This window comes from Salvelinus namaycush, chromosome 5 (assembly GCF_016432855.1).
Source record: "Salvelinus namaycush isolate Seneca chromosome 5, SaNama_1.0, whole genome shotgun sequence".
NCBI classification, from domain to species: Eukaryota; Metazoa; Chordata; class Actinopteri; order Salmoniformes; family Salmonidae; genus Salvelinus; species Salvelinus namaycush.
In genome coordinates, this window is record NC_052311.1 from 20,160,692 (window position 1) to 20,181,275 (window position 20,584).

Sequence of the window (20,584 nt, forward strand, 5' to 3'; positions counted from 1 at the left end):
AAACACGAAAGTCTTGACTAAAAAACAGCTGTCCTAAAGACAATTACACTCTTCTATGATATATACATCGATCAAGTGTTTAAACTCAACCAATGAAACTAGATCATCAAATTTTTAAATGTTCAGGAGAGAATTCCAGGACCACGGAGCTGAGTAACTAAAACTATTTCTACCATGACCTGTTCTAATTGTTTTACTGTTAGAAGCAAATGAGAATAGGAATATATATTTTATTTACCGACTGGATTAAATAGAACAGAGATAAAATGTCACAATATGGCCTTATAAATCAGTGTATACCAGTATTTAAGCCTACGCAAGGTCAATGACAACCTGCCAACAGTGTTGTGGAGATCACAATGCTCTCAGGGTAGTGGTTGAGGCCTGCATATATATATAACATCACTAAAATATAAAACCGCCAGTAATATACATCGTACCAGCTCCTTCCTGGCTTCCTAAGAAAAACAGGCCTAATGCCGGGAATAAAAACCTATACTCAGCTCGAGCTTCCTATCAAGTTCTCTACATGCACAGTGAAGCTTCTCATCAACCCACACACCCAAATATTTGTACACTTTAACTTGCTCTATAGTATGTCCAGCCAACGTAGCAATGGCATGATTAGTAACATGCCTGGCATTTGAAAATACCATGCATGTTGTTTTACCTGAATTTAGAACCAGCTTTAAATCATACAGACTCTGTTGTATGGTGTTAAATGCTCTTTGGGCATTTTCAAAAGCTAAAGATAAACTACTACCACTTGAATAAAGAACAGTATCATCTGCATAAAAATTAACATCCGCTGTTTCAATAAGATTCCCAATGTTGTTGATATACAAAATGAACAGTGGGCCCGAAATAGAACCCTGTGGAACACCTGAGCACACCTCTATGGATTTACAACCATCCACCATTACACATTGTGTACGATTTGATAGGTAATTTTTAAACCAATCTAGAGCATGACCAGTAATTCCACAACATTTTAACCTTTGCATTAACACAGCATGGTCCACGGTGTCAAATGCCTTCGACAAATCAATAAAGACAAACACACAATGTAACTTCTTGTCAAGAGCACAGTGGATGTCATTTAAAACCTTCAATGTTGCTGAAACAGTGCTGTGGCTAGACCTAAAACCTGATTGCATTCCATTTAAGATGTTGTTGTCTTGGAAGTAGGCCTTTAGCTGCCTACTAACTAAAGGACTCCAGTACCTTTGACAGTACAGATAATTTTGATATGGGTCGATAGTTGTCAAGTAGCGAAGGATCTCCACCTTTCCGGAGAGGCAGTACAAAAGCAGATTTCCATAACTTGGGGATTTCCTTAACATCAAGCGTGAGGTTAAAAATACATGTTAAGGGGGAGCAATGATGTCTGCAGCTAGGTGTAAGAAGGGGGGGTGTAGTTCATCAGGGCCAGGGGATTTTTTCCCATCAATTTCTTTCAAGGCTTTACACACTTCTGAAACAGAGAAGGATGAAAAGGAGAACCTGGTGAAGGAGTGCACAGGGGTGTCAGGTAAATTTATAGGGGGCTCAATTATACCTTTTTAAATAAACTGCCTGCATCTAAAAAATGCTGATTCAAGGCTTTCAGAATGGAGGTTCTCTCAGTTACAATCTGTGTGTCTACCAACAATTGTTTGGGAAGCGGTGTATCTTTGTTGCACTCCAAATGTATGACTATTTGCCAAAATTTGGATGGATTATTTAAATTATCTGAAGTAGATTTCAGGCAGTGGTCTGCTTTCAATTTACGGATCATAGCCACACCCATATTTCGAAGACGTTTAAAAGCCATCCAATCATCTGCCGAACCAGTCCGTCTTGCTTTAGCCCACATAGCATTTTGGTCCCTTATGATTTTAGTAAGTTTCTTAGTAAACCAAGGGTTTTCTCTGCCCTTAATCCAGAATTTTTTTAAAGGGGAATTTTACTGTGAAAATTATGCGTTAGGTCACTAAAATCCACTGTAACACAAAGCTGCCTTTTGGCACACATTTTCTGTTGAATAAAATGGCAAAATGTTGAAAAACTAGCAGTATTGTGTTCTGAATATTAACTTGGCTAACAGACTGCCTGCTAACAGGGGTGGGTAAAATGAAATGCTTTTGGAAATGATTACCAAACACAGTGGCATGATAAACGTCTGCGGCTATACACACAGGATGATCGTCTGTAATCAATTAGAAGGAGTGTGACGAAATGAAGCACATTACTATGCTAATCCTGGCAGCTCTATTGATGTGTGTGTGTGCATGCGTGCATGAGCGTGTACGTCTCTTTGAAATGGCCATCGCACAAAAGTAATAGCAAGAGCCGAGTTCCATTGCTCAACTCACTTCCTCGTCATCAGTTTGACATTTGAAACACTTGAGGAGGACAAAAGACAAAACATACAGTGGGTGGATTTGGACCTGGGCTAAGCCCTTCTGCACATCAGAAACAATGAGCACAAACACCCTTTGACTATGTAATCTGCCTATTAGCCATCATATTGTTAGCATTAGCATTTCAAGGTGAAATGGTGGAATAATACGGCTCTTTAATCCGTGACCAAGACAGCCTACCGATGTGGTAGGCACCTAAGTCCATCTCTCTCTCTCCCTTTCTCTCTCACTGTCCCTCTCACTATTTTTCTCTCTCTTCCTATCAGTATCTCTCCCTTCCTCTCTCTCTATTTTTTCTCTCTCTTTCAGACTCTTGCTCCCTTCTTCTTTTTTAGCTCTCCCTATCTCTGTTTCACTCTTTTTCTTCCCCCCCCCCCCCCCTCCTGCTATCCTATGGAACCACCTGCCCTCTCTGTAGCAAGTGCTAACCTAGTGCAGCAGCACACATCTGTGTGACAGTATTTCAGGGGGCAGCCCCCTGGTGTTTCTGGGCTATGGTGCATGCAGAGATCAGAGTGGCGCCATTTTGAGATGCTTCCCCACTGCGCCCGGGATGCTGCACATAACCAAGTAATTTTGTTTGATTCGCTTTAAGACATGAAAGTGTTGTTTTGAGTACTTGGGGGATTTGTGCATCACGGGCACAAAATGAGAGATGGATGATCTGTTGTTGTTTTTTAATGATAATCATGTAAAAACACCACAATCGAATTAAGTATTTACTAATGCAGTCCATGTACAGTACGCAAATTCTTTTCATAGGTTTAAAAATATATATATATCTGGAAGAATTTCCCATGGAAGACAGAGACCTACTCTCTATTCTTTCAGGAGTAAGGCACCCATCCTGACATTCTATCGTTGCATGATTTTAGACTCCAGACATAATTTCATTTTACGAGCAGACTCCCCTGACAGGTGAATCTGATGATGGCCGACAGACCATTTATAACAGTAGCGTGTGGAACCACAAACGTTGAAGCTGTGTCATAATAGCCGTTTCAAATGCTCTTTATTGAATATGTGTGACAGAGAGTTTAACTGGATTCCACAGGACGTATGAGACAGCCTAACTGCATCTTATTGAGAAGAGTACTTATAGTATATCTGGTATAAATATATTATAAACCAATTTTACACATTTGGTTAATTTTTAAAACTAATCTGGGAGTGCACCACATTTAAAAGATAATGACCTGGGCGACATTCCTCTCGAGGCCAATAGCAATTCACACATAAATGGGATTCAGTAGCACCTTTGTATAATGCTAATTGAAAATATGTGTATTTCTATAGAGGCGAGTGTTAAAAAGTGGAACCTGAGTGGTTGATTGAAAGCCCTCCACACACTTATAAGATGTGAATGTATCCATAGTGGTAGAGAACAGTCCGGAACAGAACAGAGGAGGTAATAACAGGGTTATATTGGCATCTAATTGAGCACTTTATACCGAAGAGCTGGAGTGTTCTCAGCATGGATTGGAACAAAAGCTTGAGTGTAATAATTTCTGAAGAATATCTATTCGGTTAGGAAACCTTCATTTCTCACTTTGAAAGTAGTAATTAGATTCAATTCAAAGGGCGGCTCAAAGCGTAAAACTCTTCCAGATTTTGCTAGTTTTGTGTCAAGTCAATTAGTTTGGAAATTGTTTTAAGTTGGGTATTTTTGCTTGAGCGTCAGAGTATTTCACTCCCTGTTATGAACTGAGGTTGTTGAATCCCTTAAAATATCATCAAATTGAATACAAAGCAGGGATACTGAAATATAACATGGAGGTGTAAAAAATAAGGAAGCAGGTGACAGCTGATATCATATAACATCAGCTGTTTTGAATAGTTATGCATGTCTGCTTTGCGCACTCAATATTGGAACATGACAAAAATAAATGCACAGAAGTGACCAGTACATTAGGCATTTCAGGAAATGATAGTCAGTCTATTACCTTTTGACAACACAGACAAACTGCTCTAAATTAACCCTAATGACTGTACACTCCATTGTACACTGCATTGAGAATATATATATAGAGAGAGACTTGTGAAATGGGAGTCTAATAAAACATACATAATGGGGCCCATACATTTCCTCTTGGATAAACACATTAGTAATTGGATGCAGCTTTTCAATAAGTTAAAAGAACTGTTCGTTATGAATGTAAGAAGGAACGGGGCCAAATTAGAATGCAAATGCTTTGAAGACCACATTTGTAAAGGGGCAATATGCAGTTGCTACATCCATTCTTGGACTTACAGTACCAGTCAAAAGTTTGGAAACATCTACTCATTCCAGGGTTTTTCTTTATTTTTTTAATATTTTTTACATTGTAGAATAATAGTGAAGACATCAAACTATGAAATAACACATATGGAATCATGTAGTAACAAAAAAAACTGTGTAATTAACTAAATAAAAATATATTTGAGATTTTTCAAAGTAGCCACCCTTTGCCTTGATGACAGCTTTGCACAGATTTGGCATTATCTCAACCAGCTTCATTAGGTAGTCAACTGGAATGCATTTCAATGAACAGGTGTGCCTTGTTCAAAATTAATTTGTGGAATTGTATTCCCTCTTAATGCGTTTCGGCCAATCAGTTGTGTTGTGACAAGGCAGGGGTGGTATAGACAAGATAACCCTATTTGGTAAAAGACCAAGTCCATATTATGGCAAGAACAGCTCAAATAAGCAAAGTGAAATGACAGTCCATCATTACTTTGAGACATGAAGGTCAGTCAATGCGGAACATTTCAGGAACTTTTAAAGTTTCTTCAAGAGCAGTCGCAAAAAACATCAAGCGCTATGGTGAAACTGGCTCTCATGAGGACCACCACAGGAAAGGAAGACACAGAGTTACCTCTGCTGCAGAGGATAAGTTCAATAAATGCTTCACAGAGTTCAAGTAACAGACACATCTCAACATCAACTGTTCAGAGGAGACTGCGTGAATCAGGCATTCATTAAAAAAAAAAATTAAAAAAGCACCTTTATTGTGGTCGAATTTCTGCAAAGAAACCACTACTAAAGGACACCAATAAGAAGAAAAGACTTGCTTGGGTCAAGAAACATGAGCAATGGACATTAGACCGGTGGAAATTTGTCCTTTGGTTTGATTAGTCAGAATTTTAGATTTTTGGTTCCAACCACCATGTCTTCGTGAGACGCAGAGTAGGTGAACAGATGATCTCCTAATGTGTGGTTCCCACCATGAAGCGTGGAGGAAGAGGTGTGATGGTGTGGGGGTGCTTTGCTGGTGACACTGTTGGTGATTTATTTAGAATTCAAGGTACACTTAACCAGCATGGCTACCATAGTATACGCCATCCCATCTGGTTTGCGCTTATTGGGACTATCATTGTGTTTTTCAACAGGACAATGACCCAACACACCTTCAGGATGTGTAAGGGCTATTTGACCAAGAAGGAGAGTGATGGAGTGCTGCATCAGATGACCTGGCCTCCACAATCACCCGCCCTCAACCCAGTTGAGATGGTTTGGGATGAGTTGGACTGCAGAATGAAGGAAAATAAATATGCTCAGCATATGTGAGACCTCCTTCAAGACTGTTGTTGGAAAAGCATTCCAGGTGAAGCTGGTTGAGAGAATGCCAAATCTGTGCAAAGTTGTCATCAATATTACATTTATTTTGATTTGTTTAACACTTTTTTGGTTACTACATGATTCCATATGTGTTATTTCATAGTTTTGATGTCTTCACTTTTTTCTACAATGTAGAAAATAGTAAAAATAAAGAAAAACCCTGGAATGAGTAGGTGTGTCCAAACCTTTGACTGATACTGTGTAAAGTATTGATATGTACCCATTAAATGCCTCATGAGTTTAGTTCAACTGTCGTACCCCATCCGAACCCCAAATATTAGCTTGTTTACTCCAATGTTTGTATACAAAGTAAATGTACGCTAACACTGTAAAGCCTCAAAACATGGTTAAAAACTATAATTGTAATGATGGTCAGTCCTTGCATCCATAGCTCTGTCTAAGAATTTGAGAGCGGTTACATTTCTCCAGCACCATCCCTCAGCTTTTTATCGAAACAGGGACAGGGAAACCATTAGTTATTGTTTCAACCGCTGATTGCCGCTTTAATGGGGGCTGTAGTATGATTAATTGATTCTAATGAATCATAACATTAGCTAATGTGGTCAATCATTGTGGTTGTTCTATACTGTAGGCCATACTAAAGTTATAGGACAATGGGTAGTAGGAGGCAGGTTCTAAATGCATGCAAATGATAAAACCCCTGACCCTTTTTTGTTCCATTGCATTAGTTATCACCATGAGTTGAACGGAGAAAGTACGTGATACGATTTCTGTAGGCATCTCTTTGCCAGTTAACTGAACCAAAACCAGCATGCTGAATGCCTAATATATGTTATCTGGTGCTCTTGTTTGCATTGAACAACCTAGTAGTTTACTGGACAAGCATAGTTATACGCGTAGCTAAGGTCATCCCATCTGCCCCCTGAGGTTACCATGACGCCTGGTTCCCTCACAGCGAGGCACTTGCTTTAGAGTACAGTGTGCTGCAGATAGTAATTTCTACACCTGGGTGATGATAGGTGTGTACATATTGTTTTGTCAATACCAGCAAGGCAGTCAAGGTTACAGCGATGTTAGTATTCAATTACCGTGTCTTCCTCAGCTTGGAATAACAAATGCTGCATAACCCAATTGATTTGGTACTATCATGATAGCTTCTTACTGCATGCTGCTAAAGAAAAACGACAAGGCCCAAATTTATCTAGGATGTGTAAGAGTACTCTGAGCCAAGGAAACATCAGGCTGGAATGGATTCATCCACGTGTGTCAATTTGAAGTAGAACGTAATATACTTTCCTGGAACGGTATGGACATTTTGAAACCCCTTTATGGTTTGGAAATAAATAACACAGATGTTTTTTCTCACGGGGGAAATGCTAGACAAAGACTCTTATGACAAAGTAGCTTCCTGTGCAGGGCATCTTCAACTGAAAAAATAATAATCTATTTAGACTGAAGTGCCTTCTTGTAAGTTACATCAATTTGATTTCAGGCTGGCAAGCCTCTGGAAACCTGTGCTCTTCCATTACCATTATGCCAAACCGCTTTGGATCGTATCAAATGTTGCGAATGATCCATCTCCAGGTCATATTTCCTTTCACCTCAAACGTTTGCTGGTGCTCTAAACTGATTAACTGAACTGATGAGGCAAAGTCCTAGCAGAGGCCCTCTAACCATCTCTTATTGTTGATGAACTATGAATGATTAGTAATTAGTGATAGTGCATTAGTTGAAGGGATTATGTCCAGAGGTAAGTTTGTATTTGTGAAAGATATAAAATATTTCTTCATGCAATGTACATTGTCCAATTGGTTTCTTTGAGAAATAGAACAGACTCACCTAGTTGGCATACTTTTAATGCAGTGGGCTAAATCAGGGTCACTCTGAAGCTGTGTTTGAATTTCCATACTAACATACTGTATACTACATACTTAATGAGTATACAATACATACTATATACTATTAGTTAATTTTAGTAACGTAAACTCACCCCATTCCGTACAAATGTGCGCAACCGCGACATTCAAACGAGGCTGCAAAGAAAACTAATGGGACTGTAGCGACTGTGTTGACTTCAAAATCTGGGGTGTGAACTACGTTTCTATTCAAGCATTGATCGACATGGTAATAGCTCTATAGTGTTGGAGAAAAGTTGAAAAAACTGACCCTCCGTTACATCGTGACGTGTCATGCCATAACGTACAGCAACTATTTCTGTCTTATAATCTGTCTCCAACAGGTGCAGCACTTCTCTCATCGTTTAAAAACAAGAAATGGACAGTGACAGGGGTAAGGGGGGATACCTAGTCATTTTTTGCGTCATCACTGCAAGCAATCATGACTCTCAAAGCCGCTGTTTACTTCTGAAGATCACTTTAACACCGCCCGAAAAACCCGATTCAAATTCGACACAAACCTTCAAATAGGTATGTAATGACACATTATATAAACTCTTTATAGTGTTTTATTTACATATTAGAGGCGATAAGGTGATAAGTTGGACAGATCAAGTGAAAAAAAGCCGTTTTCCCACACGACATCTCTCCTTCTCATTACCACGCATTAGTTTTGTTTCCCCACCCGCCATTTTTAAAAAGACCAACGGAGCTCATTGCCTTCTTGAATCATGCAGAAACGGGCAGCGTGGAGGTCTCGGCATGAATTTTGTTGGAAAGGGGAAAAATTGTGCTTTACATTGGTATTGACATTACAGTTGATCTGGAAGTATTACGTTTTTTGGGCGCTAAAATAAGGTCAATTGTACGGACCAAGGCGATGTACAAAAGTGAGTGGGTTTACGTTATACCCTAAACGAACAGTATCCTTTCAGTTGAGCGTGCTAGCGCTGTGCCTGTCTACCAGAAGTTGATGCTGTTGCTATGCAACCTCTTGCTAGCTTGTTAGCATAAAAAATTACTAGCTAGACATTTTATGACTTTGGGTGTGTTCTTAAATTCAATCTGGAGTGCCAGAGTGCGCTCAGAATGTGCTCTGGGCATTCATAAATTCAAAGCGTTGTCAGATTGTCCATTTGTAAACTCAGAGCGTTTTGCTCTCGGATCGTTCAGAGTGTAAACTGGGTAGGGTTGATTCGAGCGTTCTGACCTTACAATGGCAGTCAAGCCCCCAAGCTAACTGGCTAACTTTGGCTAGCTTGCTAGCTACTTTCAGACACAAATGAGAGAACACATCATTCTAACCATTTTACTCACCCTAGCAGAGCTGGTTAGGCTGTTTTTATGTCATCCAGAGTGTTTGTGACTGTAACTGTGCTACTGGGAAGTTATTCTGCGCTCTCGTACACTCAAAGGAGAGTGCTCTGAAATTGGAGTAAGTAACCAGAGCGAATTTACGAAAGCACCCGAATGAATGACCATTGAGAAACGCAAAACGACTATACCACTAAGCTAAACTATGAATGACGGGAATAATCAAGTCAATAAACACTGGGTAGTTAGTTAGATGGCATATAGTTAATATACTGGCAAGTTTGATGTATTAGTAGCCAACTAACGTTAGGTAGCTAGCTAACATACCGGTACATACTTCTGTAATGATGTGGTTCGTAAGGATAGGGTAGCTAACAAATTGTCAGCCAACATAATGTGAAAGTTAACTTATTTGAAAAGTCATTACTTTATTACATTTGTCATAATTAGTTAAAACTATGAATTTGTATCCGCTCCCGTTGGACTTTTCTATTTTCTGCCATTTTCTTCAAATCTGAAAACAATATGAAGCCATAACCATTTTCTGAAGAATTGCACTATGGGCCCTTAAAAGAACGGAAATATTGTCCACTGCTTGTAAACTTTGTATTTTGTCATATGTAGTATGACATCCGGGAACTTTTGGCATACTAACTTTATCCATACTATGACCAATAAGCATACTATATACTCAATTTACGTCACAAATAGTATGGTTAGTATGAGTATTCGAACACAGTTAGAGTGCTTCCTGGTAGTCTTTAACAAATCTACTTTGAAACCACACTATACACCTCACACACATGGTTATGGGCTTTAAAAAAATAAGACACCTGTACCATGTCAGATATAGAGTTTAAATGTATTCCATTTTTTGTTTGCATTCCAATATTACACTTTATATACATCACAGAAGACTGAAAAATAACAAAAACGTTTGACATAGAAACACCAGTTTATTAATTATGAAATTATGAAAAAATATGAATACAATTCCACCCATGAGGCCACAACTCATTTGACTGTAGGAAAGGGCTACCCATGACAAGGACACCAACAGTTCCACTGAGATGCACCAGAAGATACATAGAGAAATGTACATTCAGATTATAACAAACCAACCTCTTTCTTCGCTTAAAGGGAAACGTCACCATTTTTCAACTTCATATTCATCAACATATGTACAATTTGGTGCGTTTCTATGTTTTGTAGTAAAAAAGATAGATGAAGATAAGTGTTTCTAATGACATCATCGGTGTGCATCATGTAATTTTGACCAATTGCGAGGAAGCATTGCCTCCTAATTGTCTACTAATTGCCTACTAATTGTCTACTAATTGGTTGATGATGTCATTGGAAACCATTATCTTCCCTTTTTTTACAACAAAACCTAGAAACGTGCCATTTTCACATATGTGCTGGAGATGAGAGGAATATGATGTTGAAGATTTTTGACATTTCCCTTTAACGTACATGTAGATATGACGCTTTCATTGGGAATACTGATCTCTCAGATGAGTCATTCCCTAAAGGTGCGATGGTTCATCATATCCCCAGGTGTATTGGATGTCACAAACTGTCACAAACCCCCCAAGTGCATTGTGGGTCACTCACCTGGTCTCCAGGGCCACATTGCTGCCCAGGACCCAGCTGTCCTGCAGCTGGACACATTCCGCTGCGCTCTGCAACTCGGCCACCAGGCCAGCCGAGGGGGGAGGGCTTGGGCTCCTCTGATTGGCCAGCGAGCTGCGGCTCAACGACGTAATGGACGGGTGGTGTTTGTGGTGAGGGGGAGGGGCTGGTGGTAGAGGAGGCGGGCCTTGTTGACTCGACAGTTGGGCTCCTGTTCAAAGGGAAACAGAAAGAGACTGTAAGCACATATGAGAACACCTGAATGTAAAACGAAAAAAGTATAGTACACCTGCTTGGCATTGATTTTGGGTTGTTACTATCTTGTGGGGAAGCTGCTTGCAATAAACTGGTGATTGTGTTCTGTATGAAGCTGTGGCTATTTGACAAACCAAGAAAAGTAAATGCAACCTAAAATTGCGTATCAAATGCATGAGATGCTATAGCAACAAAAAAATATTGATAATTGTGGCAAACACCAACTGGCTGAATGTTGGGTTCTTTAACCCAGAAGGTCATTTATAGAGGCAGCTGTTTCTTTATGGGAGCTTAACAGGATGTTTCACGTTTGATTACAGCCCGAAAAGACTCTCAAATAACTAATGACCAGAACATCCATTAGAGCGTTCAGAGAACAGGTTTTCCAATTTCACACAAAGCTGTGTAATTGGCCCCCGGAATGACACGTCGTGATTATCTATCCATCTTCAACGCTAAGAGGTAAACCTACAATGCTGACATTTCTGATTTGCTCCCGTAAATTCCAAATGGAGGTGGGTTTTTTAAGGGTTAGGGCAATCTTTGAGATACTTGAAAAAGTCAGGACTTTTCTTGAACTATGTTGTCTGCATTAACAGCATGCTTTGATAGGGTAAACAGCTGGATATGAATTTGGATTTTGGCACAATCCTTGTTACATGCTGGATGTCCTAATGGTCACCTAATGGTATGCTGATGTTTCGACTTGTCATTTCGCTGATTCCAGCCCTAGAGAAAGACCCAGAAACAATATGACAAGTTAAGGCCAGTAACATGGACTGTGCTAAAATAATATGACAAGAGTGAAGGCCAAAAATAACAACTTTGTTTGAAGGACATCATGCATTGTTTCAGGGAGGCTGCCTCTTTAGTGGCTATGCAAATTGTCCCTGTCAGTGTGCCTTTGCCTCTCGCTGCACACCTGTCAACACGAAGCAAACCTCCAGCAGCTGACAAACAACCCCTACGTCGCTTCCGCAAGGCTGAGGAAATGTATGCGTGTCATTCAGAAATAATTTTCTACAGGAATTATTTCTCAGCTGTATAATTCATTACGGACTTGGGGCCTATGGGAAGGGCAGGCAACAGTTGACATGACAGTGTCCTATTTCAGGGTTATAACCTATGTAGATATTGTTATAATACTGTGTGTACTGAGACACATTATGAGTTAAATCAACATAGTCAAACTTTTAATGTAAAAGTAATACATTATTTATAAATGTTTTATTTATCCTTTATTTAACTAGGCACGTCAGTTAAGAAGAAATTATTATTTATAAAATGATGGCCTACAATGTTAGAAGTTCCAGGAGGGAACATCCACAGCAGGGTGTAATACATGTTATTGTGTGTTAAATTTTCAATGGGAAGGAGGGTTACCGACATGTTTTAATAGGGCACAGACACTTTTGTTCAGTTTCAAATTCCTCAAAACTCACCCAATGAATGGCATCAAACACATGTTCTAACATCAAACACAACATAAGCAGCATGTGAAGTGACAACCATTTAACCATCTTAAAACGTAAAATCCAAAACCCTTCAAAGTTACTTTTCAGACACTGAAATAATAATTTCATAAGCTTGTATGAATATTGCATAGTGTGAGCTGTGGGTGAAATGTCTGAAACATTGATCTGCTATGGTGACCCTGTAATGGTCTATTGTCTATTGTATAGAAACATAGTGTGAGCTGTTGGTGAAACGTCTGAAACATTGATCTGCTATGGTGACCCTGTAATGGTCTATTGTCTATTGTATAGAAACATAGTGTGAGCTGTTGGTGAAACGTCTGAAACATTGATCTGCTATGGTGACCCTGTAATGGTCTATTGTCTATTGTATAGAAACATAGTGTGAGCTGTTGGTGAAACGTCTGAAACATTGATCTGCTATGGTGACCCTGTAATGGTCTATTGTCTATTGTATAGAAACATAGTGTGAGCTGTTGGTGAAACGTCTGAAACATTGATCTGCTATGGTGACCCTGTAATGGTCTATTGTCTATTGTATAGAAACATAGTGTGAGCTGTTGGTGAAATGTCTGAAACATTGATCTGCTATGGTGACCCTGTAATGGTCTATTGTCTATTGTATAGAAACATAGTGTGAGCTGTTGGTGAAACGTCTGAAACATTGATCTGCTATGGTGACCCTGTAATGGTCTATTGTCTATTGTATAGAAACATAGTGTGAGCTGTTGGTGAAATGTCTGAAACATTGATCTGCTATGGTGACCCTGTAATGGTCTATTGTCTTTTGTCTAGAAATATCCTATGTTAGGAACAACACTACACGTTCAATGGTTTATAGTTAAGAAAGGTTTTATGTATTTCTACTAGTTAATGTTTATTGGACTTTTGAGTTAGGTTGAGATAAGCTTTACACAAATCCATTGTTTTACAATATTGTATGTATCATACTGTAGCAGCCCTTTCAACCAAATTGCATGTTAATGTAAATGATCAAAACATCTCATTTGAGCTCAATAAAATCTATAATAAAAACTATGGAAATGCCTCTATCTTCATGAGTTCACCTTGTGGGGTCAAATGTAGATTAGCAAAGATATTAACTGGCTCATTGTACTGCCTCAAGGTTTAATGAAGATATACAATTAGTTACAGTGGTTGTTATCCCTTCAAGTTACGCACAGGATGACTAAGTGGGAACTTGATTACATTACATAACGAAATCATCTTCTTGTACTTGGTTATTAGAATACTTGATAAATAAGATAACCCTTTACATACAAATTAGAACACTTCGACTTGGTAGAGTCAAATCAAATCAAAGTTTATTTGTCACGTGCGCCGAATACAACAGGTGTAGACCTTACAGTGATATGCTTACTTACAGGCTCTAACCAATGGTGCGGGGAAAAAAGGTATGTGTGTGTGTGTGTGTGTGTGTGTAGGTAAGTAAAGAAATAAAACAACAGTAAAAAGGCATTTGAAAAAAGAGTAGCAAGGCTATATACAGACACCTGTTAGTCAGGCTTATTGAGGTAGTATGTACATGTAGGTATCGTTAAAGTGACTATGCATATGTGATGAACAGAGAGTAGCAGAAGCGTAAAAAGAGGGGTTGGCGGGTGGTGGGACACAATGCAGATAGCCCGGTTAGCCAATGTGCGGGAGCACTGGTTGGTCGGGCCATTTAGGTAGTATGTACATGAATGTATAGTTAAAGTGACTATGCATATAAGATAAACAGAGAGTAGCAGCAGCGTAAAAGAGAGGTTGGGGGGGGGCACACAATGCAAATAGTCTGGGTAACCATTTGGTTACCTGTTCAGGAGTCTTATGGCTTGGGGGTAAAAACTGTTGAGAAGCCTTTTTGTCCTAGACTTGGCACTCCGGTACCGCTTGCCATGCGGTAGTAGAGAGAACAGTCTATGACTGGGGTGGCTGGGGTCTTTGCCAATTTTTAGGGCCTTCCTCTGACACCGCCTGGTGTAGGCAGCTTTGCCCCAGTGATGTACTGGGCCGTACGCACTACCCTCTGAAGTGCCTTGCGGTCGGAGGCCGAGCAATTGCCGTACCAGGCAGTGATGCAACCGGTCAGGATGCATCCATCTGCATATCTAAATATATCTAAATCTAAATATCTAAGCATTTGAGATGCCATATTTTTTCACTATTTATCTTGCTCTGGTAATAGATATTTAATGTATTGGGTGGCCAGACATTTATGGTGGGAATTTCTGCACTTTCTAAACATTTACTTTTTATAAATGTATTTGGTGCTGAGACAAAGGTCAACATCTTTACATTAATTTAATAGATAGTAATTGCACATCTCATGTGATCTCCACACCTCATCAAGTCCAATGTCAACTGCACCGTGATGCTGTTAAGCAATCAAACCAATTGGCACCGGTGTGCTTCATCATTAATTGCCACCCATGCGCCAGTGAGTGTGGTGCTAGAGAGAGTGCCTTGCAAATGTTCTCTCATGTGCATGTGAGAGGATATGCACACGAATGCATGTGTTCAAGTGTGTAAAACAATGATTCTCTGAGACAGCTTGGCATTCTCTTACACCAAAACACAAGCAATTAACCTGATATTTTAAGAGCGAAGAGCCCTGGGATGAAACAGCTGTGTGTTTTCTGGGGCTATGATTTGAAATCAGATCAAGACAGATGCCTCCCTTCCATAACTCCTCCATGTCATCTTGTCATTGTCTCCATCAGACGAGATGCTTTAATTAAAGGCCCTTTTTGATTAATACTGCATGCTGGCTGCTGAAACGACAACCTCATTCAGATCTTAATGGCGCCTGCGATATCTATCAAACGCCGGGTTTATGAAGCGTCTATACTTTCACAATAATGTCTCTCGAAGCGGAATTCCCTTTGGTGCGTTTTTAATTCTTGGTTTTTAGAAGAATGGAACCCTTTGGGAATTGGACCGACAGGTTTTTGCATCTTTTTGTGTCTACGTGTGTTACGTTCCTTTCATGATAACGGTTTCACGAACTGTCGACTCCCATCGTCACGTTGCACAATTTAGGATTACAATCGGTCAGTGAAAAAAGCAAGCGGTTTTAAGGTTTTGTTAAGAACATTACATTCTTAAAGACGATTACCATTAACCTCTCCACAATCCATCAGTACAGCTGCTGTTGGATGGCTGATCCATTCTCAACAGCTAAGAGTCCCGTGGCTGTTCGTTGGATTTGTCTTGATATTTCTCTATCTTGCAATCCCTTGAAAGTCTGCTTCAATGGCTTTCTCAGGTATTCCCTCTTCTGAAATATCTCCTCATGATTAGTCCATTGGTTCTGAATACAGAGTACAATATTTGACACAGCACCAGGAGACAATTAAAAGCTGTTTTGCAGAACAACAATCTGAGGACTATAAGCGTGGACAGAATGGTAAAAGGCTTTTTAAAATGTGCAAAAAGCACAAAGGTCTTCAGACACTTAAGTGTCTATTAAGTGATGGAAGCAACTGATAATGGCTATGAAACGGCATTCACTTTGACTATTTAGTCCTTCACCATTATGAAAATTGTAGGATATCATCACCGTTCCATTGAAATAAATAAGAGCAGGAAGTTCCATTGTGTCAGGGATTTTGATCTACCATTTCATAGCTAGTGAATAAATATGAACATCCCCAGCCTAGAATAATCTCTTTACAGAGTCTTCCGTTTTAGTCACTATAGGCACTATTGTGTCAATTATCACTTAAGTGTGTGATCAGGCTGTGTGTATTACTGTCCTGTCTCTGGTTGGACGATGGGAGTTAGTTTTAGCAGAGCTCTGTAGTGGAGGTGGCAGCTCAGACTCATATTGGATGGCCTAGGGGAGTGCAGTCAACCCTGTTGGGATCCAGAACCATTAGAACCACCTTCCTGGTGACTTTTAGGGAATTCTTCAGCAAAGAGAAGGGTTGTAGCTTTGAACTATAAGGGCCTGAGGTTCAGGAGAGCTCCTTTTGAATTCCCTCAAACTTCCTGCTACCTTACCCTGTCAAACACACCAGCCCTCTCCTTACCCAGCTTCTCATCACATCAAAGAACTTTTACATTCCCCCCCAATTCATCTCACTACAGAAGGCCAGGGTAACATTTCAATATGACATAATTATTAGTATGAGGGTGTAAAGAAAGATACTGTAATGATTATAAACATGGTCATCATGATGAAATGTTGAACTTTCAATTATATACTTCAGTAGGTCTCCCTGTCTCCCTGACTAAACATGACAACTTACAGATCACCAAAACAATCATCACTACTTGTCACGTTGTTCGTAATAATGGTCGGACCAAGGCGCAGCGTATGTTGAGTTCCACATAATTGGAATGATAAAGTGAAACTTAACAAATACAAAAACAAATAAACAATAAACTAACAACGAACCGTGATTAACGAGATGCTACGTGCACTAACTCAAAACACAGTAACACAAACAATATCCCATAACCCACAGGTGGAAAAATGCAACTATGCAACTATGATCCCCAATTAGAGACAACGATTACCAGCTGCCTCTATTTTGGAATCATACACAAACCCCAACATAGAAAATTAAACCTAGAACCCCACATAGAAATAATAAACTAGACTAAAACCCCTAGTCACGCCCTGACCTACTCTACCATAGAAAATACAGGCTTTCTATGGTCAGGACGTGACACTACTAGCTGTTGCTACAGACATGTATTGCAATCACAAGTTGTAGTTATTCATAAGTAGCTGGGATAAGCCAACTAGCAAGCTGTTAGTCACATGTTGACAGCTATTATCTCAGTAACCATGTTTCCATCCACAGTTTTTATGCGAGTAAAGTCATACCGAATAACAAAAAATCATGACAGCTGTGATGGAAACAGGAAATTTTGCTACAATGAATTAGGTGAGAAATGGCAGTGGAAACACCTTAATGCGCAAATATTGATATAAAAACCATCATATCGAAGTAAACTTGGAGTCACGCGACAATATGGTGTATGGTCCTCCCACTACAACTCAGGAAAGCATGCAGTTTATTGGGCTACAGGCTAAATAAGTTATGAACTTCACAGGGTGGTGCAAGTGCACAGTGATCTTGATGCTCCTTTCCAATAAATATTGAGGTTCTTATTCTGATCGATGCTTGACTGCCATTTGACAAATAATAATCTCATCATTGTAGACAAGCCTACCTTCACAGCCTACCCGCACTGTATCTGCAAGATGTTGGCTAGAGCGCAGGTCCCAAGACAAGAGTCATTATGCACTGATTTTTATCTGCAACAAGTCCGTTTGGTGGAAACACACCACTGGTGGGAAAATGTGCATATTGTCTTTATGCGGATTTTAGAATATTCGCTTGAAAATCTGTCACCAATTTGGATGAAAAGATAGCTAGTGTCAGAAAATGTTTAAAAATATTTTAAAAGAGAAATAAATAACAATGTCTTTCAATGTCTTTCAAAAATATGAAAATTCAGATGATCCTAATAACCCTGCCATTCAACAGAGAAGAAGCATAACACGTGATGTGACACATGATGGATAGGAGATAGACAGGAGATGAAAAACAGCTCTAGGCGTCATTACCCAAACATTAGACAGTCAATTTGTCCTGCCAGCATTACGGGTTCAACCAGGTGCCAAGACCTTTTCTTCATCAAAAAGACTGCCGTGACCTGGATAGGTGGTGCCATTAGTCAGTAGGACTGCTTTGTGTTGTCATGGTGATGGACGGATGGCAGCAGGAAATAAATCCTGGTTGAGAGTTGGGGACTAGTGGAGGCTGGCAAAGGAGTGGCTCCAGAAATGATATTGATTGTAGCATTGCCCCTGTTAAACATATTATATACTGTCAGTTTGTAAGGCTTATTTGTCAAACCTCCGCCATAGCATTATTTTCTGGTCGCTTCAAAATTACCCATTCAAAAAGGTATGTAGGCTGCCTGCCTGGAATAGGTGAAGATACTTCAACTGTAAACACCTTTAAAACAATCAGTCATTTCTCTTTTCAAAAAATGTTTTAGGCTCTAATGGCGTTCTCCAGTGTCTTTAGTGCAGCAATTCAACCCTGTCAGGTGGACTATTGATATGCCTCTTGTTCACTTAGGCCACGCCTTCCAAATCACTTGGGCAAATGGAACCAGGAAAAACAGCCCATTTGGGGTTCTAATAGCTGTCACAATGGTTGCTATAATTGCATTTCCCGAGCGAAACACTGTTCAAAGGGATAGAGAAGAGACCTGTCAAAAGTTAAAAAGGGGAAAGCATTCCCTTCACAAATAATGGCAAGTATTTTGTTTACAACTTGACGCGTTTCCACTTTCAGCTGATTCATTTTTCTAATGGACTACGTAAACAAAGGCACTCTTTAAATGAGCAATTTGTAGAATGAAAGACAGCTATAGGGCCTATAGAAAGTCTACACCCCCTTGGATTTATTTTTGTTGTGTTACAAAGTTTGATTAAAATGTATTTGTCATTTTTTGTCAAAGATCTTCACAAAGTACTCTAATGTCAAAATACTCAAAATACTCTATTTCTTTGTATTAATGAAAAATAAAACACTAATGTACCTTGATTAGATACTGTAAGTATTCACCCCTCTGAGTCAACACATGTTAGAAACACCTTTGGCAGTGATTACAGCTGTGTGTCTTCTTGGGTAAGTCTCATAAGAGCTTCACACACCTGTATTGCCCAATGTTTGCCTATTATTCTTTTCAAAATTCTTCAAGCTCTGTTGTGGATTATGACTTGACAGCAATTGTTAAGTCTTGGAATAGATTTTCGAGCAGATTTATGTCAAAACTGTAACTTTGCCACTCAGGAACATCCACTGTTTTCTTGGTAAGCATATCCAGTGTAGTTTTGGCCTTGTGTTGTAGGTTATTCTCCAACTGAAAGATGAATTCCTCTCCCAGTGTCTGGTGGAAAGCAGACTGAAGCAGGTTTTTCTCTAGGAGTTTGCCGTTTCTAAAAACTCCCGTATTTGCTGATGTCAAGCATACCCATACCATGATGCAGCCACCACCACGCTTGAAAATAAGGAAGCAGTTACTCAGTGATGTGTTGTCTTGGATTTGCCACAAACAGGACTTTGCATTTAGGCCAAAAAGTGTATTCATTTGCAATTTTTTTGCAGAATTACACTTCAGAAGGATGACTGTATCATTGATGTGTCTGAGTGGTTTAATAAATAATCCACAGCATAATTATAAACTTGACCATGCTTAAAGAGATATTCAATGTCTGATTTGCTATTGCTACACATCTACCAATCACTGCCCTTCTATAAGAGGCTTTCGGAAAAGCTCCCTGATATTTGAAGCTGTGCTTGAAATTCAGTACTTGACTGAGGGACCTTAAAGATGTTGTACCTATGGGGGACAGAGGAAGGGGTAGGGGTTCAAAATCATGTCAACCCATTTTATTTCACACAGAGTGAGTCCATATAACTTATTATGTGATTTGTTAAGCCAAATTTTACTTCTGAACTAATTTAGGCTTGCCTAAACAAAGGGGGGAATACTTACGCAACGACTATATTTTAGTTATAAAAAATAAAAATAAAAAACATTCTTTTCACTTTGACATTATGGAATATTTTGTGTTGATCTATTACTTAAATCTATTTCAATCCCACTTTGTAACGCAACAAAATGTGAAAAAAGTTCAAGGGCATGTAGACTTTCTATAGGCACTGTACTTCCTCAAAAGAACCCAACAAATTGACTAACAATGGCATAGCTGCAATCACTATCTACAGACAATGCTTCACTGCAAATCCTGAGACCAGCATTACTCTCTGCTTTAGAGATAAACGATGGCTCGGAGGTCGAGACATAATCTGACACCAGTGCTTCCAAAAAATATGATACCCCACTGTCCAGTATTATCCCCAGTTGTATTGTGACATTGTAGTGGCTGACATCCTGCTTTCTAAGGGAAGGTTTATAAGGCCAAGGCTATAAATTGGTATCCTACCGTTACAGTGCTGTTTGACACAGACCAGGACATTCTAGAATAATTCAAAGCCAAGGATATGGCTCTTC

At 39.4% G+C, this 20,584-nt stretch overlaps 1 protein-coding gene across 1 annotated transcript in view; it reads right to left on the minus strand.

The window, feature by feature from the left end:
* Positions 1-20,584, minus strand: part of si:dkey-237h12.3 (teneurin-3) — a 152,470-nt gene that overhangs the window by 87,882 nt on the left and 44,004 nt on the right. Inside the window, exon 3 of the mRNA XM_038992513.1 lies at positions 10,785-11,010. Coding sequence (XP_038848441.1) covers positions 10,785-11,010 — 226 coding nt within the window. The remainder of the gene's footprint in view (positions 1-10,784; positions 11,011-20,584) is intronic.